The 24,899-nt window shown below is 49.5% G+C and overlaps 1 protein-coding gene across 1 annotated transcript in view; it reads right to left on the bottom strand.

Annotated features, from left to right (window-relative positions):
- Positions 1–24,899, bottom strand: part of CACNA1C (calcium voltage-gated channel subunit alpha1 C) — an 865,289-nt gene that overhangs the window by 282,631 nt on the left and 557,759 nt on the right. The window contains exons 4-5 of the mRNA XM_045295927.1: positions 24,149–24,288; positions 10,974–11,113 (exon numbers count right to left, since the gene is read on the bottom strand). Of these exons, the coding sequence (XP_045151862.1) occupies positions 10,974–11,113; positions 24,149–24,288 (280 nt within the window). The remainder of the gene's footprint in view (positions 1–10,973; positions 11,114–24,148; positions 24,289–24,899) is intronic.

Genomic DNA, 24,899 nt, shown 5'->3' with positions numbered 1-24,899 from the left:
AATTGGAACGAAATTTCTTGTCTGGCACCCCACCCCGCCTGCCCCAGCTTTTAAAAATATTTGCCGAGGTCTTTTCTTTCTTACTCTATTTTATTTTATCTTTATATTATTATTATTATTCTTTCTGTTTCATTTTGTTTTTTATTGCATCTGTCCAGTTTCCCAGTTAAGAAAGCACTGACGGGGTGGATGCATGGAGACAATAGTTGGTGCGATGGTTTATCAGGCATGGGGGATAGGGAGGGTGAAGGGAAGGTTGGCGCAGACAATGGATGTGGGAGGGGAGAGGGAGCATTAGAACTGATTGTGTTGATGTATGGACAGCTCTTTTAAAAAGCAACTTAGCTATGGAAGTGAAGTTCTTATCAATAAAACTATTTTTAAAGAGAGAGAGTCCATACTAAGTTGTAGTCTCCATCTACGATGTGTTAGGCTGCGATCCTCATGGTCGGCAGTTCAAAACCATCAGCAGCTCCTCGGGAGAAAGACTGGGTTTCTACTCCCGTAAACAGCTGCCGTCTCAGCAACTCACCGTGAGGCAGCGTGGGCTCGACGGCAGGGAGCTTGGCTTTTTGGAAGGCGGTCGTCTCTTCGCAAAGCTCCGAATTCATGACACATTTTGTCTCCTGTCATAAAACGTTTCCTGCCTGCCACCATCCCTGGTAAACTTGTCTCCTTGAATCCAAGGGGCATGTCACACACTCTTCTCCGGCATTTTTATTATTTAATTCTCGACTGCTCTTTCGAAGTCCACCTGCTTTGTCTTGACAGTGATCTTGTCGTGTCCTTCCAGTTCACATCCTTAATCATGCATAGAATGTAACAGAACAGGTGCAACTGCGCACCTAGGACAAGCCAGGCGCTGTGTAGATAGATGAACTCCCTTACTGTTTCTAGAGCCTGTCGTCACCCCGTTTTACAGATGAGGACACTTTACAGGTAAGACACAGAGGGACGCAGCAACTTCCCCAAAGGCACAGAGTGAGTGAATGGTGGGACCAGGCAGTCTGACTGAAGTGGATGCCTAAACCACCAGGCTGGACGTTTCTCCCGGCATCTTCACCAGGGTGCCTACTCAAAGGTAATTATTGACCAATTGATGCGGATTTGCTCTCAGAAAACAGTTCTAACCTCAGCGAGGAAAAACAGGAAGAGCTTCCCCCTTTCCACACACGGTCCTCACTGCGCCTTCTCCCGTCTCAATTAGGTCGCAAACTCTCTTGCAGTGAAGTCCTGTTTTCTATTTCATGTTCTGATGCGGCCTATTCCCAAAAATCAAATCAAAACAAAGCAAACTCACACCATTAACTGAGAAAAGGGGCACCCCGAAAGAGTTAAGCTTACAATAAACATGCACACAGGGAAAAAAACATCCTACATACAGCTTGAAGACGTTCCCGTCCTTGGACAGGTAAGGAGAGCACGCTTGCTCTGTGTCCCCCATGCCTGGCTTAGTGCTCAGCTCCCCCCGGTGTCCCATAAACACTCTCCGGCACACGGAGGGGGCGTGTGCTGATCTGGCATGCAGCCACTGACGCAATCATAATCGCTGTGCTCACCTTAGAAAAGACCCAAGCCCGTCCTCACCTCCACCTATGTTTCCCTGTATTCATTTCGCTCCTGCTAGCTCTCCAGGAGGACATCCAGGGAGGAGGAAATGGCCCCTTCCTTACTGCTCCAACGACTGTACTCCTTTTATGCACGTGGTAAATATTTAATCACAGCTCCCCAGATTTATTGTTGGTATGTACAGTATAGCGTTGGCTGTTCCATATGGCGGATCCTCGGGAACAATAGGCAAGCTTCGGGGCACTTCTGTTGAGGCAGCGTGGATGCTTCAGAAATAGCGGGAACTGATCTCCTGGATGGGGAGGAGTCTCTCTGAAGTTAAATGACCAGAGCTTTCCACGGCATGGCGTTTCCTGGAGTCAATGTGTTTTTGTCTCCACAGTGCCACCCACACCTACATCTTGCACCTTCCCGTGAGCATCTCCAAAGCCGCAGCCATTCTCTTGGTCCCTTTGCATACTTGTCTGGAAGGCTCCCCCGGCTTACCCTTCAAGACCCAGCGCAAGTGAGGCCTCCTCTGGAAGGCTTGCCTGGTTCTCTACCTCACTCCTCCAAGGACTGATGGCTCGAGGAGGCCTGTGTGCCATGGAACTAATCACATCTTATCTAAACTGCTTCCTGCGCACTCTCCAAATTCTACTCTGTCCTGTGGTTTTAATGAACATGTTTGCTCCCCCGAGGTGGCAGAGTGGATTAGGCCACGAACCACAAGGTCAGCGTTTCGAAACTGCCAGGTGCCCCTGGTGATTTACAGTCTCAGAAACCCAGAAGGTCAGTTCTACTCTGTCATTACGAGTCAGAATTGTCCCCAAAGCAGTGGGGGATGGCAGTTAAAGCCCTTAACTTGAAACACACTTAGCTTCTGACTCATTTCTGTGTCTGCTACCAGGGCTAGGGAAGTCTCTTACGTAAAGTAGGTACTCAGTACGTTGTGTTGAACAAATGAATCACGACTCATGGATTTGTACTCTCACGATCATCTCTCTTTCCCCATAATCTGAGAATATAAGATTCAATGGCACTCAATAAACATACGGGCCTTTAAAAAATAAGTGCAGTTTCTGGGGCCCCTATTAGCAGATCTGACAAACCACCCAACTCACCTATTTGTTATAAGAAATTATGGAACCATCAAGAGGATCAAATAAATAGAAATGGAAACACTTGGGAAACACTAGAAGCCACGTGTCTATGGATGATATTTTGCTACTCAACTTCACTTTAATGAACTGGTTTGTCCTTAGGGGCAAGGGACAGCACTGCCACCCGGCCACGAGGGGCAGGTCAGTGTGCTGATATCCGCTCATTCCACAAGGACTGTGCTGCATTGGTCAGGTCACTGCAGAAAGTGTTGAGTAGTGGTGGGATTCGGTTGGTTCACACCGGTTCAGAAGAACTATGCCTAATTTTTTGTTGATTCTGATGAACCAGTGGTTAAAACGGCGCTTATAATCAGGGTTCCTTTTAGGGAGGGGGACTAGCCAGCCGCCAATATGGAAATCACAACTTTACATTCTTGGCTGGTCTTTTAACGTTCCCCTGAACAACACTGTATTCTGAGCACCTGTAGTGATGTTCACTGGGTCCATAGGTATACAAAAATCACATGAAGCTATGCTTGTAATATTTATTTATTCATGTCATAAAATTCATTATACTCTGGATGAAATATTATGTGTTTACTCCCTTGCATTTGTTACTGCAGTGAACAAACATATCATGGACAGAAGACGTATCAAACCACCGGAGTGGGACACTGTCATTCGTTCCAACTGTGTGTTATGTCCCAAACTCCCACCAGATGTTACAAGTGAATTATACAATTCCTAAAAGTATCCAAAGAGCTGAAAATATTGCCAGAACAATTGCTTTAAGTTCAACAGGAGCAGAAAGGGGTTTTCAAAGATGAACACCGTATGTTCAGAGGAGACAAGTTGTCTGTATCTAATCTGTCAAGCATTGTGACTATTGTCTAGTTGGTCTACCTCTAAAGCAGTGGTTCTCAACCTTCCTAATGCCGCGACCCTTTCATACGGTTCCTCATGCTGTGGTGACCCCCCAGCCATACAATTATTTTCATCGGTACTTTATCACTGTCATTTGGTGACTGTTACGAATCGGGCGATCTCTGTGAAAGGGTCATTCGCCCTCTAAAGGGGTCATGACCCATAGCTCGAGAACAGCTGCTCTAAAGGAATGGGATCCTACTGCTACAGTGAAAAAAATTAGTTAAGGATAAATCACATAGCTGATGATGCTCAGATAAAATCAAAGAGAATTGTGAGTGAGAATGCCAATCAAGAAGCAATATGGAGATAGCTTTAATAATAGTTGCATTATCTTTGTCAGATATTATTTGATATTTTTCATTAATGTTTTAGAACTCTTTCTTATAACAATCTGGTTTTGCAGACTTCTTTTATGATTCTTACTTACGTATTAACTGTGTGAAATAACAAACTACCTTGTGGTTTATCGTTTCTTTACGCTTAAAATGGCCATCAGGGCAGCGGAACAGTTAATAACTTATTTTAATCCTACCACTGCCTACAGCAGTGAACAAAACTAATAAAGCTTCTTGTCCTCAGGGCTACCGTCTAGTGAGTTGAGGAGTGACACATAAATAAACAGGTAAATGTACTGTAGGTCTCCAGCCGTCCTTAAAGGGACTCTGGTGCTGTAGTGGACTAAGCAAAGGGATGCCAACTGCAAGGTCAGCAGGGTTAGCTCACCAGTCACTCTAATGAGGAGAGGGCCTGCTCCTGGAAAGTGACAGTCACAGAACCCAGGGGGTGGTCCTCCTCTCTCCTCTAGGATGGCCAGGAGGCAGCATTAACTCGATGGCAGTGGGTTTGGGTAGATTCAGTTGCCCTGCAGGTCTGGACTGAACTCACCCCATGTCTCAAGTCTCAGCCAAAACTAAGACAAGTCTGTAAGAGGGACAATAACGCTGGGAGGAACCACATTTGAGAATCAGCAACCTTTGGAAATCAGGAGGAGGGCATTTATCCAAGGACCAAGTTCAGAAGGGGTAGGAAGGAAGGTGGAATAGAAACTGGAAACACAGAGAACATGGGATACGTGATGTTCCATTGAAGGGGCTGAGGTGAAGGAGATGGGTGTGAAATATTGCATGTGCACAGGTCACCTGCTCTGTAAACCTTCACCCAAATAAAAATAAATAGTTTTAACAATGTGTATTTAATAAGGCAGATGGTGAAAAGCAGTAGGGGGGGAATGAAGCAGGAAAAGGGCTCAGGTGTGTAAGGACTGGCACGCTGAAAGAAGGCCTCTCTGATAAGATGACATTTCAGCAGATTGCAGGTGAGCAGGTAAGCCCAGCCAGGAGGACCAGTGAGTGCAAAGTCTTCAGTGAAAGTGAGCTCAGATGTTGGAGGAATAGGAGGCCAAGGAGCCCGTTGAGGAGGGAGAGAGGGAAACACAGAAGGAGATGAGATCAGAGCAGAGGGTGGGATCATGACGGGCGTGCAGGACTTTGGTTCTCACTCTGAGTGACCTGGAGAAGCTTCTGGAGAGTTCTAAACAGGGCAATGCCAGGCTGTCCCTGACATGTTAAGGGAGTCCTTCTGGCTGGTGTGTTAAGACTAGGCTATGGCAAGGAATGGGGGCAAAAGAGAATTCTGTTAGGAGGTGTGGTAACAACATAATTCCATGTCAACATGATGAATAGAGGGGGACACACCCTCTTTGTCTGTTTCACCTTCCTGTTGACAAGACACATGGACCACGCTGATGGCAGCCAGAGTCCTGGAGATGCATCCACCACCATTGGATCCACAGGACTTTCCACCCACCAGCCTGTGATCTTCCTGCATTTGGCATCATTGCATGTGCTCCGTGAGTCTGAAGAGTAATTTATGGACTCGTATCAGACTTATGGGCTAACGTCAGATTTATGGACTAGATCTGGATGGAGCTGGAATGTTTTCTCAATATACAATTGCTCTTTGATATAAAGCTCTCTCTTATACACATATGAGTATCTGTAGTCAGCCCAGTCTAACACAGGAGGGCAATGTAATAATCCAGGTGAGAGATGGCGATGGCAGGTACCAAGGCGAATGTCAGATGGTAAGAAACAGGCAGATTCTGGATACATTTTGAAAGTATAGCTAACGAGAGATTCTCGTAGATTTTATGCAAAGGGTGAGAGAAAGAACTACGTCAAAGGATTTTGGCTTAGGGAGCTGGAAAGATGAAGTTAATTAACATTTCCTGAGATGGGAAAAGCTTTGGGGAGATTGGGAATTCTATTCTGTGTATGGCAAGTTTGAGATAACAACTAGATATCCGATGGAAAGCACGGAGTTGGCAGTTAGGTATACTAATCTGGAGTTGAGGGGAGAGGCCTGGGCTGCGGACATAGTTGGTAGTTATTACATAATGTAGAAACCCCGAAACCCAAACTCAATTGTCTTTGGGTCTATTCGGACTTATGGTGACCCTACCGAGCAGGGTCAAACTGCCCCCATGGGTTTCTGAGACGGTCGCTCTTACATCTTTCTCCCTACATGGCGTATGGATGACATTAAATGTCACCAGACTGGCCGTGAGAACGAAGGCCTGCGTGCAGGCAGAGAAGAGGTCCCCGGAAGGAGCCCTGGCGGTCTCGATGGGAACGGGATGAGAAGGGGAGGGGAGACTCTGTCAAGGACACTAGAAGGGAAAGCAAGTAAAGTCGGGGCGGCACCGGGAGCCAAGCCCCAGCAGTCAAGTGGGAGCAGGGTTCTCGTTGGCCCGGACTCAGGAGAGAGCGGGGGGGCTAAGAATTGGAGATGATGCATTCAGGGCCAACTCTCTGGAGTTGTGCTGAAGTACAGAAGAGAGACCAGCCAGGGCTACCAAGAGAAGACACAGACAGAGGCACTTGCCTAGGTTTGCAATTGAGAAAAACGTAGCTGACCTTGTTTTAGACTATGTCATTTAAATTAGCACAGTGCATTTTGTTCACAGAACCGATTTCAGTGAGAAAGAGGGAAGGGCTCAATAAGTTCTTTCGTTAGGCTCATCAGAAAATAAGAAATGTAAAAAAGAAGAAGAAATGTAGGTTTGCTCGCAACTGCAGAACCCTCTAACACGCTTGAATCCTTAATGACAAACATGGCATCCTGAACGGCATGCCGTGCTAACTCACGGCCTCGTCTTGATGAGCATTTGAAGGCATGCTCGTTGCCTCTTGCTGATCACTGCTGTACCGTCCTTGAGGTGGTTGTTAGGTGCCAAGGAGCTGGTTGCAACTCACAGTGCCCTTCTGGACCCGCAGAACGAAACACTGCCTGGTGCTGCGCCCTCTTCCTCACTGCTGCCATGCTGGAGCCCGCTGATTCAGCTACTGCCTGCCTCCATCCTTGAGACTGAAGGTCTTCCTCTACCTGCTGCAGCTCCTTCACCACGTCGCGTCTTCCAAAAAGACACAGGGGAAGAGACGCTGTCTTCGGTTTGCTCCTTAAATATGTCTCTATTTGAACACTACGAAGCACGAGGGGCTCTTGACTGTAGGCATCCCTAAGAAGCTCTACAGCACAGGGATGAACTCTCGCTGATGATAACCAGCTCCTCAATCTCTTCCTAGCAGCTTGGGCCATTTGCTCAGAGTGATTTGCCCATGGTTTGCTTTCGGTACAGTGCACCGATATGCCCCACTATTTTTTGAATTGAGCCATGTGACTTGCATTTGCCCATGGAGTATGAGCACGTGGCCTCTAACCATGTTGCGTGGTTCAGCCCTGTGCTCTTCTTTGGAGCTTTGCTCTCTGCCCTTCAACAACACGGTCCCACGGTGGCTGCTACTTTAGCCCAGAGCTCACTCGAAGCCGGCGGATTTGCAGCCGAGGCGCCGTCCTTAGGTAACCCCCCAGTCAGGTAGGTATAAAGGGTGCTAAGTCATTGAGAGTCTGGGATTGTTTGCTCCCACAGCAAAAGCCAACGACTATAGACTTCCATTGGACCCTTGAGTTCCTCAAGCAAAAGGACTCTGTGTGTCTGCTGATGTTACGTCCTAATGCTTGGCACGGACGCTGTGAAAGCGGGGCCATGATTCCTCCTGTCGCCGAGAGGAAGCCGACTCTGGAAACTAACAGTGAAGAACAGTAAGCAGGTGCAGAGCGAGGTCAGATCTGTCTATCCTGCCTCGTGAAGCTTTGTTGGCTGAAGTTCTGACAAACAGTTCCCAGTATTGACCCATGGGCAATACCCGGATAACAGCCTTAACGTCCTGCTCCAAGCCCCAGGCACCCCCTTTCTGACGGCCTGATTTGGGTCTTTTGAATTCATGGCTGATTGGTATGGAAAGCTTGGGTAAGCTGTGTTTCACAGAGGAGAATTGGGCATGGCCCATCATCTATATACTTTCTAACCCTGTTGTTCTCGTGTGTCATTCTGACTCACAGTGATTTCATATAACAGGGTAGAACTGCCCCATTCAGCGCCCCCTTTCCCATAAAACCAAACTCATTTCCTCTGAGTCCATTCTGACTTAGAGGGGCCCTATAGGATAGGGCAAGGAGTTCTGGTGGCTCAGTGGGTGAACTATTAGATGACTACATGAAAAGTCGGCAGTTCAAACCCACTGGCCACTCTGTGGGAGAAATATGAGGCCTCTGTGCCTATAAAGATTTACAGCCTCAGAAACCCTCTGGGTTAGTTCTGCTCTGCCCTAGAGGATGACTATCCATCCAGATGGACTCACGGGCAGTCCATCAAGGGTAGGGTAGCACTGCCCCGCAGTGTCCAAGGCTGCAATCCTTATGGAAGCAGATTACCACAGCATGGAGTGGCTGGTGGGCTTGACATACACTTCTATTGGTCAGCACCTGAGCACTGACCACTGCTCCATAGGTGCCTCAAAGAGTTAAGGGCAAGTAGAGGATATTTACTTTAAATGTATGGGAGTGGTTTTGCCATATGCTCCCTTTCAAGCTTAAGAGACACACAGTGTTGTACAAGTAGGGCTCTCCCACTGCAAAGAAGCTAGTCAACCCTCTGCCCTTGTTTCTTCAGTAAAGCCCTGCCTTGCGCAGAGACAGTGTGAGACACTGTGTCGTGGAGAGACACAATGTAAGCTACGGTTTTGCCCTTCAAGGGGCTTATAATATAATTGAAGCACTCAGGAGTTACATACCCATTTAATGCATCAAATAAGAGGGGGTATATGGGGGAAAGGTTGAAGTTGTCAAGGATTTAATCTTGCTTGAATCTACAAGCAATGCTCATAGAAGCAGCAGTAAAGAGATCAAAAGATGTATCGCATTGGGTCAATCTGCTGCACAAGATCTCTTAAGAGCAAGGATGTTCCTTTGAGGACTAACGCTCGCCTGATCGAAGCCATGGTCTTTTCGATGACTTCGTCGTATACATGTGAAAGTTGAACATCAAATCACGAGACTGAAGAACTGATGCGTTTGAATTGTGGTGCTGGTGAAGGATATTGAAGTACGGACTGCCAGAAGGACAAATCAATCTGTCGTGGAAAAAGTCCGGCCAGAGTGCTCCTGGGAGGCGAGGGTGGTGAGACTTCATCTTAAGTACTCTGGACATGTATCAGGAGAGGACATCGTGCTTGGTGAGGGGCGGCGAACGAGAGCAAGGCCCTCAACAAGGTGCCTTGACCCAATAGCTGCAACAATGGGCTCAAGCGTCGGCACAGCACAATTGGGAGGCGGGCACGGGACTGGGCAATGTTTCATTCTGTTGTGCAAAGGGTCGCTATGGGTCAGAACCAACTGGACGGCCCCTCACAGTAACACCGTGTGAATGTCGGGACACCTGGCAATTAACTAGGTTATGTGGGCAAAGCCTTTGTACTACCCTGTGTGCAAAACGGAATCGAGAGGTCAGTGTAAGGCCCTCAGATGTCTGTGGCTTTGTGACACCCAGGGACACTGAGAAGCAGCGTGATACGACCTGAAGGTCCAGTGTAGGGGACAGGCAGTAAGGGATTTTATCCGGAGGAACTCTTTCCTTCCTGTGCTTGCTCCGTCTCTGTGGTGCTTAGATTACACGGCTACTTGTACTTGAAGGAAGGGATCAGGGTGGAGCCAACCTGTCAATCAAGTCACAGCCTGATGATGCCTCCTTAGGGGTGTGGCCTTTTTATAAGCGAGACACTAAGATCTTCTCTCTCTCTCACTCTCTCGTCCTTTGAGCTCCTCCTTGCTTGGATTCTGTGTCTGTATCCAGGGTGGCTCACTCAGGTTACCGGTCCTGGGTGCTCTTGGCACCCTGCCATACTCCCACTGACCTTGCATCCATGCAGCTCTGCTCGGTGATCTCTCTGCGTCCTGCTTCATCTTTCTGCATTTTCGGCCCACAGCTATGTGAGTTTGAAGCAGGCTCCAGCTAACATCGGACCCCTGGCCTTGAGTTGCTCTGAGTTGGGACGCCATCATGAGATAAGATCACTTCTTGATGTAAACCTCTTTCTTACACATACATAAGAGTCACTGGGTTTGTTTCTATAGACACCCCAGCCTAACACAGCCCCCAGCTCTAAGCTAATCTTGTTACAGCCCCGTGCTGGCTCTCTGTCCCCTAAGCCCTGGGTCGTCCGAGATGCAGTAAGGCTAACAGAAGTAGGACTCCTCAGCTAGAGAGCCCCCAATAATTCTCCGACACCACAGACTGAAGTAGGACCAGTGGAAGGTATTTTCCAAATGCGGACTGAGCCCCAGGGAGCTCCCTGGTCTGAGGTCTGCTTGGCCCAGTGGGGGTGCCTGACGCGGCTATGTTTACCCACAATAGGACAAGCTTCTGGAGAAATGGCGAAGAGGAGATGGCTATGAAATTGACCCCTTGATAGAGATCATGTTTCCGAGAGCTGAACCCCCTCCTCTCCTGGGGCTCAGCCCAGGGTGTGGCCACAAAGAGCCTGGCTGAGACCTGCGAAGCTCCAAGTGACCGAGAAGGAAGAGGCAGCTGGGAGAAGCTGCAGCATCGACCCTTGAGAATACCCACTGATGCTTTTATGATTTTACTTTGGAAAAATACAGACGGTGGAGATAATCCTATTGGGGAAAATAGTCCGCTGGCCTCAGGGATTAGCCCACTCTGCTCCCCTGGTGGCTGGATGCAAACAGATTTAAATCGCAGGCCCAGAGCCTGGTGGGGGTTGCTCAGGAGGCCAAGGAATTGCTTTCTCTAGTCGGCTGCTTTCAGTTGGCTGGGTGATGGTGAAGGCTCCCTCCGGCCCCCACCCTCCAGGCTGACAGAAGCCGGGGACCAGAGTGCTTTAATGCTGTTTAACACTCGGATCAGAGTTGAGTCCTTTAAAGCCAGGGAACTCATTCGAAAATCTCCATTTCGACAACTCAAGCTCTTTGGCAAAGTGCTCCCGGCGATTCCGCAGACAAGAGAACGTGGTCAAGAAGAAGCGTGGCTGTACTTACTCGGCACTCCAGACACCAGGCGCAAAGGGCGCAGGACTCGGAAAGCCCTCAGCGCCTTCACATCAAATCCGGCGCCCTTTCCCCCAAGGACGTTGGGCCCGTCGGCTTTGGTGGCTTGCTCTAAAATGGCACTGAAGAGCCTGGAAGGAGGAAGGGGAGAAGGAGCCGTCAGAACAGTGGGTCGCCATTCTCGGGGAAGCCGGCAAGGGCAGCAGTGGCAGGGAGGCTGGGCATCCTCCACGCCGGGGCTGAAGCACACACCCCGGAGCGAGGAACAAGACCACAGGCAGACCCTGGGCCAAATTGCCAGGCAGGTCCACTTGGACACCAGTCACCTGAGACTGTGCGGGGCCTCTGTCTCCCTCCGTGGCAGCCTGGCTCCTCTCTTGTGCATACTCTCTCTCCCTGCCATTACCCGTGCCTCCCCAGAAGCTGGCACAAATAAGCACAAATAGCAGAACTCTACTCTGGCCCTGGTACAGACCCCGTCTTCAGGAGCTGCTTGCGCGCAGCATAAGGGGAGCGTGATGGTCTAAATTGGTGGTTCTCAACCTGTGGGTCAAGACCCTTTTGGGGGCTGAACGACCTTTTCACAGGGGACGCTCGATTCATAACAGTAGCAAAATGACAGTGATGAAGTAGCAATGAAAATAATTGTATGGTTGGGGGGTCACCACCACATGAGGAACTGTCTGAAAGGGTCGCGGCATGAGGAACGTTGAAAACTGCTGGTCTAAATGAATAGGTTTCAGGAAGGAAGGTGTGGAAATTCACCTGCTGCTCTGTGTCTGGGCTGGTTTCTCCCTGCCTTCAGTGCCAGGCGTTGTTCTGGACGCTCGGGCTACAACACTGAACCCAGCGGACCACGCTTCACAAACCTGGGGGGCTGCCGGTCAGGTGGAGGAGATGGACAATAAACCAAATGAACCGTAAAGAGAGCTGGTGGGTCCAGACCATTGCATGAACTGAATATCACGAGAGAGAGTCACATGAAGTCTGCATACCTTTTGTGCTTACATTAAACCCACCAGCTGCTCTACAGGAGAACGATGGAGCTGTCTGCCCCTGTAAAGATTTGCAGCTTCAGCCACACTAGACATGAGTTGCTATGAGTTGGAATTGGAAGTCCTAAACAGGGCTGCCATGAGTGGGACCTGACTCGATGGGGGTGGGGTGGAGGTGGGGGTGGCATTCTGTGAAGCATGCCACACAAATGAACATACTGCCATGGAGTCCACGTCTACTCAGAGGGGCCCCACGTCACACGCTCACTGGCTTCAAATGGATGCTGGCTCACAGCAGCCCTTGAGGACGGGGTAGAACCGCCCCTGTGGGTTCCTGAGACGGTAGCTCTGTACGGAGTAGGAAGTCCCATCTTGTCCCTGTGCCCTGACGTGTAATCTCTAAATCCTTACAGAGCAGTAGCCTCATCTTTCTCCCATGGGATAGCCCGTGGTTTTGAACCACTGACCTGGCGGTTAGCAGTCCAACCCTAACCTAACAGCAGCATTAGGGCTCTTATTTATAGATAACGTCGTGAAATCTCGTGAGGATTTCCAAAGGCAATGCGGAGACACAAAGGGAGCAAGCGCATGGGAAAAACATGCCGACAGATTTGCCTCCATCTTTAATTTGTGAAAACTGAAGCACGTTTGTATGTATATATTGTACCTTAGAAAGTATATTTATTTCTACACACTGTATTTATGATATAAATAGTGTGACACTGTTTATATTACATATACTATATATGTGAGTGTGTGGCAGTTACATAATTTTTTGTCAACTTGAGCGAAGGGGTGGAGTCTAGTCTGTCAGTCAGGTCACAGCCAATGAGGCATCTGTGTGGGCATGACCTTTTCCCGAGGATTCTGGGAACTCTGGTTTTCCTCCCTGGAGGCAGGACACACTCCCTGTGAGACATTTCCTGTTGACAAGGAGCTATGCTGATGGAGCCAGAGCCCTGGAGCTGGAGGTGCCACGTGGTGACTCACGCCAGCGCGAAGATGCTTCCACTGCCACTGGATCCACAAGACTTTCCACCCACTGCCTGTGATCTTTCTTCCTGCATTTGGTGCCATTGCAAGTGCTGCGTGAGTCTGAAGAGGAATTGATAGACTAGTATTGGACATATGGGCTAATATCGGACTTAAGGACTTGATCTGGACTGGGTTGAGATGTTTTCTTAATGTCCAATTACTCTTTATATAAAGCTCTTTCTTACACACATGTGAGTGCCTATGAATTTTGTTTCTCCAGTCTACCCAGATAGCACATATAATTTCTACAAATGTGAATATATACACACACACAATGCTTCTATACAGAATTTCTCTACATGTAAATATATACATTCTATGTTAGAGTGCGAAGTGCTAAGGGTGAAGAGTAAAGAGTGAAGTAGGAGTTGGAATGGCGGGGTTGGGAGACTGGGAACAGAGCTCTTTCCTTAGGAGTCGTGTCTATAGCAGACCTGCAGAGAGCAAAGGAGTGAGCCGGGTGGGCCTCTGTGGAAGCCTCCGCAAAGCAGCATGGTCACCGTCAGAGGGACTTCCCGGTGGCAAGTGTGGCTGGTGCAGAGCACAGGAAAAGAATCCCACGCTCACTGCCATCGAGTCCACTCTGACTCACAGAGACCCTACAGGGCAGGGCAGACCTGCCCTGGTGCCTTTCCAAGACGTTCACGCTTTAATGGAGCGGAAGGCCTCACCTTGCTCCCGAGACTCAGCGTGTAGAAAGGAGGAAGTGGGGCGACCTGCTGGGCATGCTCTGACCTGGAAGCTCTGGAGAGCTCCTAGCAGGAGAAGGATATGTCTTGAGCACAGTTTTAAAAGAATCACCTGCCTGTTGAGGGGAGAATGGCCTGCGGGGGTCCAGATCCAAAGTGGGCTGCACTGATGAACACGTGGGAGACGCGGTAGGCTTGGGTCACGGAGGGAGTGTTGGAGCTGCTGAGAAATGGTGAGATTCCAGATGTATTTTAAAGACAGCCGATGGGATTGGCTAGTGGACTAGATTTGAGGTGTGGGAAAGTGAGGTATAAAAGTTGATTTCGGTGCTCGGCTATCAAAAGATATAGCATCTGGGGTCTTAAAAGCCTGAAGATAAACAAGTGGCCATCTAGCTGAGAAGCAACAAAGCCCACATGGAAGAAGCACACCAGCCTATGTGATCATGAGTTGTCGGTGGGATCAGGTAGCAGGCATCAAAGACCCAGAACAAAAAATCATGTTGACATGAATGAGGGGGAGACGTGGAGACGCAAAGCCCATCTGAAGGCAACTGGACATTCCTTCACAGAAGGGTCACAAGGAAGAGACGAACCAATCAGGTAGCAGTATAGCACCAATGAAACATACAACTTTCCTCTAGTTCTTTAATGCTTCCTCCCCCAACTATCATGACCCCAATTCTACCTTACAAATCTGGCTAGGCCAGAGCATGTACACTGATACAGATAAGAGCTGGAAATACAGGGAATCCAGCACAGATAAACCCCTCAGGACCAATAATGAGAGTAGTGATACAGGAGGGTAAGGGGAAGGTGGGGGGAGAAAGGGGAAACTGATCACAATGTTCTACGTATAACCCCTTCCCAGGGGGATGGACAACAGAAAAGTGGGTAAAGGGAGACATCGGTTGGTGTAAGACATGAAAAACAAATGATAAATTTTCAAGAGTTCATGAAAGAGGGTGGGGGAGGGAGAGAGAAATATGAGGGCTCAAGTAGAAAGAAAATGTTTTAAGAAAGATGATGGCAACATATGTACAAATGTGCTTGACACAATGAATGGATGGATGGATTGTGATAAGAGCTGTATGAGCCCCCAATAAAATGTTTTCTTTTAAAAAAGTCGATTTCAATAGTTGTGGTCTGAACACCAGGAAGAATGGGACCAGGTGGAATGGGCGGGACGGGAGGGCAAGGGCTCCTGTGCTGAATTTGCTACGTCTTCGCTGTTGACTGGACACCTGAGTGGGTAGATGGAACAGGCTCTCTCAGATCTGGAGGCCTGGTCTAGTGGGGGACGCGTTGTGCTGCTAATCTCAAGGTCAGCAGTTTGAAACCACCAGCTGTTTCTTGGGGGAAAGAGGAGGCTTTACAGTCTAGGAAACCCACTGGGATGGTTCTGCTCTGTCCTATCGGGTCACATGAACTTGATGGCAATGATATACTGGATCTGGAGTTTAAGGGGGGAGGTCCAGGATGGTGACAAAGACGTCAATGATGTGAGGTCACAGAGGAAGCTAGTGTAGAAGGTGAAGGTATGAAGGGGCGAGCCCTGGAACACTCCCATGACAGACTCCAATATTTAGGAGTCAGGGAGAGGAGGGGCCAACAAACGAGACCGATGAGGAACGGCTTGTGAGGCACGGGGAGAGGTGCCGAGAACGGGCCCACGAAGACAGTGTCCAATGAGAAGGCGACCCTTCACTGCAGATCACAGGCCACTGGATCTCGCAATATGCGGCCCACTGAGACTGAGGACATGTGTGGGTGGTGTCGTAGGGACAAAAGTTTAAGGGATCAAGAGATCCCTGGGTTCAAGAGAGGATGGCAGGTGGGGTTACAAACAGGGCGTGCAGTTTGCCGAGTACAACAGAAACATAGTGCAAGCCCCAAATGTAAACCAGATGTGAAGGGGCTCCAAAATCCCCATTATCTTTCCATTCTATGGACTTTCTCAATCTCCTTTATATGATTTAAATTGTCTAGTAGCCACTGAAGTCAAAAGAACCGGATGAAACGAATTTGAATAATATATTTCATTTAGCCCACTAGGGTGAAACTACTATAGTGCTAACATATCATCAATATAGTTGTCATTCTTTGTTTTGAACTACATTGTCAAAATCTCCTTTCTATTTCACACTTAAAGAACATCTCAGCGCAGATTAGACACAATTCAAGTGCTCAATGATTTTCTGTGGCTAGAGGCTCCCATATAGAAAACTCTTTTGAGGAATTTTTCTGTAGAGAACAAACAAACAAACTGGTGGTTCCCAGATGGGAGTATGGGATCAAGAGTGTTTATATGCGAAGGGAATCATGTAAGAGAGACAGAGAACGGACACAGAAGCCAAAAGGAGCAGTTATGGGAGAGACCGTCCTCCATCAGCAGACAAGGCTGGGATCTAGAGCACACGGAGGGGTGCTGGCCTCTGTGGGGAGAGAGACAGCTCATTTTATCCTGGTCCATGTAGGAGGGCACAGTCCAGGGCTATCGATGTGGTTGTGGGAATGAGCGAGAGTGTTCTTCCGGTTCCTCACAGGGAAATAAGCAGCCAGGTCAACAGCTAAAAAGTGAAAAGGTGGGACAGCGGCTTGGAAGTCTGAAGAGCGAGGAACAGGTGCGAAATAACCACTGCAGAACGTGGACGAACGGGTGGACTAGGGACCGACCCAGGACAGGGTTGCCAAGGATCACCAGGGGCCTACTCGAGGTTGGTGGTTGAGAGTATTGAGGGAGACCAGTTAGCTGAGTTCTCTGTATTTCCTACACCCTCCATTGGCACAGCTGCCGGGAGACTTGTGTTACATCAGGGCTGCTGTTTTCTGAGTTGAGCAAGCTAAAGAAACAGGTGTTGCGTGTTTATCATGAATGGAGCATAACAACCGAACGGACTGTGCATCATGGGAGGAGGCACAGAGGAAACGTGCACGGATGAATGATGGTCAGAATCAGGGTACAGGAGGGGGCAGGCTAGAGAATAGGCAGCTTTGGTCAGCGAGTAGGATTGATTTGGGATTCTGAGGGCGAGGATGTCATTGTTGTTTATGTAGTGCTCTAAGACTTGTCCATGGGGCTGGGTCGCTGAGAAAAGATGGAAGCCAAGCTCGCTGGAGAAGAAGATACCAAGGACCCGAGACACTGCTGGAGAGGTCCTAGCGGGAGTCGTGAGGGTGGGAGAGAGCCGATGCCTTTAGTAATACGAACAGTGACCCCAAGATTTGTTGGTAGGTACTGTTGGGTCTTTTTCAATTCATAGCAGCTCCACGGGACAGGAGAGAACACCCCCCAAGGGGTTTTCTAGGCTGTACTCTTTATGGGAGGTGCCCTGGTGGCCTAGTGGGCTGCTCATCTGCAAGGTCAGCAGTTCGAAACCACCAGCTGCTCCGAAAGTTGGGGCTTTCTACTCCCTGAAGGAGCTAGTCTCTGAAACCCAGACGCCATTCTTCCCTGCCCTGTGAGTAGCTAGGGGTCTGCAGCACCTCGATGGCAGTGAGGTTGGTTTGGGGTCTTAATCTTCATGGGAGCCAATCAGGGGCTGGTGGCACAAGTGACAAAAGTGGCGTCTTTGCGGAAGGAGAGAGGGCAGTGGTCAGAAAGCAGAAATAAAGAAACCAGGAGGCACGAGGGAGACGTGTGGCCACGCCCAGAGAAGCGGAGTCCTCAGGGGCGGGTCAGCAAGTGAAGAGGATGCTCAGAAAAGAGGCTGAGGATTTCCGCAGGGGTCGGCACACACCAGCCTGCAGGCTGCTTGCTTTCGTAAAGTCTTATTGGAAGATTGCTCACTCACCTGCTTACATAGCAAGGAGGGCTGTTTTCAGAACACCAGGGCAGAATTGAGTAGTTGTGTCACTAACCATGGTCGGCCATCATCAACACAGATACTATCTGACCCTCTGCAGAGAATGCTTCCTGAGCCCTGGAGAGAGGATGGGCTGTGAAGCAAAGGGCAGGATGGAGGCTCCAGGAATGGGTGGCGAGAAAGAGGGAGTTAGTGAGAAGATTCAGAGCCACAAGGGAAAGGGAGCCCAGATGGTAGAGGATGACCAAGGAACCCTGGGCTTTTTTTGTGGGAGAAGAAATAGGAGGAGAAAGTGCATGTAGGGACAGTTTCTGTCTTTCTTGCCTAGGGATGACACTACCGGTTTCCTGGCAACAGAATGTACACTGTTTCTTCATTCATGGGAGCTGGGCTCTAGCAGGAAGCTCAGGTACCAGAACTGAGTTTCCAGATCAGATGTGAACTAAAGATCAGGCACACTTTGGTCCTGAGGAAGAGGTTTGAGTTCCTCAAATAATTCATGCCCTAGAGAGCTATCCAAAAACAGAGCTGAGGGGAGGGTGAAGCTAAGGACTTTGTCTTACAGAAGGTCAGAGCCAGGGAAGGTCAACAATAAGGGAGTGGGTCTACCTTGAAAGACTCGACGTGCAAACTACTGAACCATGCCAGAGGGATCAAAAGAAGCTGGGAGGAATACACACAGTCACTGTGTCAAAAAGAACTGCTCAGCATCTGAGTATTTCAAGAAGCAGCATTTGAGCAAGAATCAACGATATTGAAGGGAGAAGCCCAAGCTTCAGTGAGGGCATCAGTGGGAAACCAGGCTGCAGGGATTGATGGAGCATCAACTGAAATGTTTCCCCAGGCTGAAGACACACCGGAAGCACTTGTTGATGCCAGGATATCTGGAAGTCAGCGACCTGGCCAACTGACTGGAAGAGATGATCCATGTTTGTGTCCACTCCAAAGAAAGATGACGCAACGGAATTAAAAAACTATCCAATAATGCCGTTAATATTACAAGCAAATAAACTTTGGTTGAAGGTCATTCAACCACGGTTGTAGAAATACATTGCCAAAGAGCCGCCAGAAATTCAAGCCGGATTCAGAAAAGGACATTGCTGACGCCAGATGGGTCTTGGCTGAAAGCAGAGACTACCATCATGCGGTTACTTGTGTTTTATTGACTGCAAAGGCACTGGACTATGTAGATCATAACAAACTATGGGTAACATGGAAAAGAACAGGAATCCCAGAACACTTCCTGGTACTTATAAAGAACCACGAGGCATGTGCACGTGCACCAGGAGGCAGCCACTGGGATAGAGTAAGGGAATACTGAGTGGTTTAAAATCAGGAAGGGTGTGCAACAGGGTCATGTCCTTTCACCACACTTCTTCAGTCTGTATGCTGAGCAGATAATCTGAGACTCTGGACTCTATGAAGGATGACATGTCAAGGCTTGTTCAGCAAACTTTGACATGCAGATGATGCAACCATGCTTGCTGACAAAGATCAGCGGCTGCACCCTTCAGTATGGACTACCATTCGATGCCAAGAAAGACCAAATCCTCACAACTGGACCAACTGAAAACATCACGATAAAGCGAGGAAAGATGGAAGTTGTGAAGGATTTAATTTTGCATGGATCTACAGTCACCACCATGGAAAGAAACCCAAGGATAACAGGTTGCACAGGGCAAATCTGCTGCAGAAGAACTCTGTCAAGTGTCGGAGAGCAAGGACTTTGAGAACTAAGGTGTACCTGATTCAGGACACGGTGTCTTGGATCACTGTCTAAGGGAGACTAGGGAGGAACCACGCACTGGACTCATGGTGCTGCCAAAGAACACGGAGCCACCACGGGCTCTCAGAAGAACAGACCAATCTTGTTTGGAAGAAGGATACCTAGAATCCTTGGAAGTGAGGATGACGACACTTTGCCTCATGTCCTTTTGACATGTTATCAGGAGAGGCTGTCCCTGGAGAAAGACATCATGCTTGGGAAAGTGGGAAGGCAGACACCAGGGAGACGCAGGACACGATGGCGGGATCCCACGGCTGCCTCCATGGGCTTAAACACGAGAATCACGCGGCTGGCACAGGCTGTCCAGAGGAGTGCGCCGAGTTGGAAATCACTTGGCCGCACCTAACAATAACAAGAACAGGAAGGATTTTCAAATCGCTCCTGAGAGTCCTCAGGGACTTCTTGTGGAGCAAAGACAAACCTAAATGGGTGGGGTTCAAGCTGCTCTCTCCCCAGTGTGACTGAGTGGCTTCCTTATCTCTATTTTTATGCCTTGGACCTATTGTGGCTTGATGAGTGCTCCCCAAATTCATGTCCACCTGAACCTCAGAATGAGAATGTATGGGGAAATATGGTTTTTACAGATAAATCAAGGTAATAATCAAGATAAGATCCTACTGGATCATGGTGAGTCCTAACTCCAACAGGACTGTCTTTATAAGAGATATACATGGCACACAGACAAAAAGGGAAGGCCATGTGAAGGTGAAGTTATGTGGCCACAAGCTAAGGGGCCAGGGGCCACCAGAAGCCAATGGGAAGATTTTCCATAGAGCCTTTGGAGGGAGCATGACCCTGTGGCCACCTTGATTTTGAATGTCTTGTCTCCAGAACAGAGAAAACATAAATTGCTATTGTTTTAAGGCATCAACTTTGAAGGTTTTTTTTTTTTATAGTAGCCTCAGGAGAGTGTGGTAGGGTGCTTGAGGAAGATGTTTGAATAATGGGTTCTGCCCTTAAAAGAAGTGAGGCCCGATCATATATATGTAAGCTTTTCCTAGCGTCTGATTCTCCCCTACTGATTTGGCCACTTGACAGTTTTGCATGTCAGTTGTCTTGCCTTCCATCCACGGCAGAAGCTACCAGAACTGGGGAGAATGAGTTCCTTTTTCCGCAAGTAAAATCTTCTTTCCAATGAAATCTGGAACACTGAAACCTTAGGAAATGGAGATCAATGAAATCTTGATCGCTGAAACCTTAGGAAATGGAGATCAATGAAATCTTGATCGCTGAAACCTTAGGAAATGGAGATCAATAAAATCTTGATCGCTGAAACCTTAGGAAATGGAGATCAATAAAATCTTGATCGCTGAAACCTTAGGAAATGGAGACCATTCACAAGTTTGCAAAGCAACACTCCAAATCGAAAGCAGATTTGGTCCTAGTATTTCCTGGAAGAAAGCAATATGCTTATTGGAGTACAAGATGTTCGTGAGATATTATTCAGTGAAGGGAACAGAGATGGAAACGATTTTCTTCTCTTTTAGCTCCCGCTCCAAGTTGAGCCAGACTCTTTATGAACTGTCTGCTTTTCATTTCGAAGGCGTAGAGAATTCAAGACTGGGTCTAGGATGTGTTCTTGTCTTGGAGCCCTTAGTCCATTTCAACTGGAAGCTCTAAAGGCAACACCACTGCTTTGTGCCTACTTGTCCCTCAGGGCTGGGTTCTGATGGGGATGCTTGACGTGGGGAGGGAGCATTTCTCCAGGGACCATATTTGACAATTCTGAACCTGGACATTAGAGTTTTTCAAAGAAGACCATGAGGCCGTAGAGGGCCCGAGCGAATTAGAGAGGCAGGGTCACCGTATTGTGAAGGAGACAGGCATGTGACAAAAGCCTTGTGTGGGTGCAAGAGAAGCTCCGGAGCAGGCAGATCCACTAAGCACTCCTTGGTGCTTGGGGCTGGGCTGGGCTGGTGCGCGCGCACGCGTGTGCGTGTGCGTGGTGTTAGCTATCAGAGGCGTCAACATTCCTCTCCACGGTCAGGATTCTTGCAGCACTCCCTCCTCAACCACGGAGATGCCAGCGTTGAGGAAGGAAATGTGACCGATTTGTCACTGGCCTTGCGACTGCCTGGCCCGAGGACACCCTCAGACAGCATGCAAGCCGGCACTCCCCAGGGGGAGCCTGAGTCCCCTCCGCTTTGTAGGCAGCTTCAGGAGATGTCTCTGAAGTCCTTCATAGAGGAGTGGCAACTATTTTCCCCAAAGACAAAGAATCCGAGGGCGATGGTGAGCACCACCCCCTGGGGGGAGTCCTTTTCCTAGTTAGAAGAACGGGCTAATGTTTAGACTAGATGGCCCCCAGCACCAACCATCCTGAAGAGAACTCGGCGGACAAGTAGGGTCAAGGCTGACCCCAAGGAGAAACAAACGAAAACAAAACTCTCCTCAAGGGCCTCGTGGACCAAGCCGAGCATCACCATCTCTGCGCTTTAAAAAGCCTCTCCGAGGCTTTGGCTGGAAGAGGGCCAAGCCTGGATGCCTTCCGGCTTCACCTGCCTCGTGTCGCTCTGGGAGGATGTTTCTGGAGCCTAGGCCTGGCCACTTATGACTCAGGAGAGGAGGACTAGACTGAAGGAGGAAGCAAAGTCCACACAGCGCAGATGAGCATGGGCCACCGTGTTCTGTGCCAACTGCCCCACGCAATTGATTGTAAAGGCATCATCAGGTCCCTCCCTGCCAGGGCTCTGTCTGATGTCTCACCTGTGCTTCTGGTCTCTATCTCCCAGTGGCTTAGACAAGACAGCGGTGGGGTGGGGGAGGCATGTCGTCGCTGCGTGCTATCTGCTGGGTCCCGACTCACAGTGACCCGATAACCCAACAATAACTCGCTGCCACGGAGTCAGTACTGCCTCAAGGCGACCCTGAGTCAGGGACTGTTCACAGGAGTAGAAAGCCCAGTCTTTCTCCCAGGGAGCTGCGGGTGGTTTCAAACTGCCGACCATCCCGATTGTAGCCCAACGCATAACCACTACACCACAGGGCTCCACAGTGACCTTAAAGGACAGAGTCGACCAGACCCACAGGGATCTTTGGGTCTCTCCTGGCAGACTCGTTATCTCTGGGGGTCCGCATGGCCAGGCCTTCCTTCAGCAGTGGACTGCTTCACCGCTGGGCCACGAGGGCCCCTGGAGCGTGGCCACACCAACCCACAGCACACCCAGAAGAAGAGAAGGCCGCTCTGCCGTGTGCACACAGTCGTCCCACAAGTCTCCTCCTCTCTTCCTTGGTCCCAGACAGAAGAAGCCTTTCTGTGCCTGTGGGAAAGTGTCCAGGGAACAGAGGCCTGGGGAAAATGCTGACTTTCAAAAGGATCTGGGGGCAGCTGGACAGCCCCCCATAAGGACCTCCGTTCTGGTTTCCTCCATTTGCTCCAAGGCCTGTGTTCAGTCACTGTTTATCCTGCTGGGGCAGCCCCCATCTCTCATGCTGCCATATTCTCCAGGACCCCCTGGGGCTAGGTCGATACCTGGCTACTGAGTCTCACCACTCTAGTGACCCGCATGTCCCCCAGATGGGACCCAAATTGGCATCCCCGGTGCAATCGCGGCCAAGGGCATCATTTCCCGGCCAGGCTAAGAAGACAGCTCGAGAAACCCTGAACCAGCGACTTAGTAACAGCCATCTGCGCGGCCAGGGACCAGGAAGTCATTCCTAACTGATTCTGATTGGTTCCTGAGTTGTTTCCTGAGTAAAGACCAGGCACTCCTCCGGTGACAGTGAGCCGGGGGGCGCTGGAGATGCCAAGGTCTTGAGGTGGACCACACAGGGGCCTTCATGGAAAAGCACACGGTGAAGTCGCTGGACTTGCAGGGAGGGAAGAAGCCAGGTGGCCACTAGCCCCTCCCTACACTCTGGGTCATGACAGATCAGCTCATCCTCCCTCCAGAGCAGTGGAGTGGTTGGGAACTGCTGTTTAATAAGTCAGGACTCACACGGTATAAGTAGGTCTGTTAGGTACAAATATTTTATGGAGGTACCTTTTCCTGAAGCTTGGAATGTCTTGATCAGGAGGCCATCACACCTCAATTTTATTATCGATGACCCAAGATTATACTGGTTTTATCAAAGCATTCATTGACTTTGCTTCATGTTGTGCAAATGCAGAGCTAGAGGCTTGGGGGGCGTGTGTGTGTGTGTGTGTGTGTGTGTGTGTGTGTGGTGGTGGGGGTCTAGGTTTAGTCATCTATCCCCTCAGCCTCTCATAGTTTCCTTTTGTCCCCCTCCCCTACGTGTCTTGAGCCGCCTGGTGTTGGGTTGCCCAATGGCCATCACCACTGTAGTGGTGAGCATGGCACAGGCATTACCCTGGGCATCCGAGAACCGCAGTTACAGCCTGTGTTGTGCCTGAGGGCCCCCCCGCACCACCCAGATGGACTGCATGTTCAAGGGCAAGCAGAGAGAAACCTGCTCAGTGAAACGGGAGGGAAACGGTCAGAGGAGGTGGTCGGCCAGCTGTGGATGGAGATGGGATAGAAGATCTTAAGTCAAGGAATGTCTTTATCTGCACGGAGGACCCTTAGCTCAGATTCAGTTCTGTGTGTGTCTGCATGCATGGGAGGGTGTACACGTGTGTGTCTGCATGCATGGGAGGGTGTACACGTGTGTGTCTGCATGCATTGGAGGGTGTACACGTGTGTGTGCGTGTTTTCACCATAGGGGGTGCTCTTGGGTAACAGCCCCTGTCTCCTGGGAGACGTCTACATGAAAAACGACTTGCAACAGCTGTTCCTCTTGCCCACAGCCCAGTGTCCTTATGACCGAATCAAAAAGAGGTAAAATAGAGATGAAGAAACATATATGGACGGGCTGCTGGAGGGGAAAGGAAGGGTGGCGAGGAGGTGATACTTACCCTACAACCACAATGATAAAATCTAGTAAATTCCACCCGTTGCGGAGGTAAGCGTTGGGATGAAAGAGAAGTCCATAGGCTATTACTTTTAAAAACGCCTCCACGGTGAAAATGATGAGAAAGAGATATTCCACTCGTTCCTAGGAGGCAGAAAGAGAAGAGAGAGAGAAGATCATTCCACTGGGGATCTGGAAAGTTCGGAGCCAGCAGATCTCACACACGGAGCATGCTGCTCTCGGCTCCTTCTATGATGGGGCCCAGGGTGGCGTGGGTGGGATCCCCAAGTCCAGGTAGCAACTTCATAACGTGTTCCACCATTATAGCCCCGTCCACTGGGCACTGGGGATTAAAGGGTCTTCCTTCGCACAGCCCCCCGCCCCCGCCAGTCTTTAAAAATCACCTGCTAAAATGGAACTATGTATTGAGACGGTAGACAAATGACACATTTCTTGAAACATCTTATTTAGCCAATCAGTTACACTGACTGGACCTTCCCAGGCGAGAAGGTCCAGGTCTGAAGGGAAATCATTGCAGCGCAGAGCGGACGGATGCCGAAAGAGGAAGGGAGACGGGAGCACTGGAAAGCCGGGCCTACGTGCCGAGGCGACCACCCTGCACGTAATAGACCCACCCTTTGGGTGTGAACATCGGAGCGCCCTGGCTCTCCAGTGTGACAGAGCTGAGCACGCAGCCACAGAGAAATCTGGCACTTTTCACAGGAGCCTGCCCCCACACACTGATCAGAAAATAG

The sequence above is a fragment of the Echinops telfairi genome, unplaced genomic scaffold, assembly GCF_000313985.2.
Source record: "Echinops telfairi isolate 266 unplaced genomic scaffold, ASM31398v2 ScPeMD7_6273;HRSCAF=7185, whole genome shotgun sequence".
NCBI classification, from domain to species: domain Eukaryota; kingdom Metazoa; phylum Chordata; class Mammalia; order Afrosoricida; family Tenrecidae; genus Echinops; species Echinops telfairi.
Note: the sequence above shows the minus strand (reverse complement) of the source record. Positions and strands in the feature narration are given on the sequence as shown.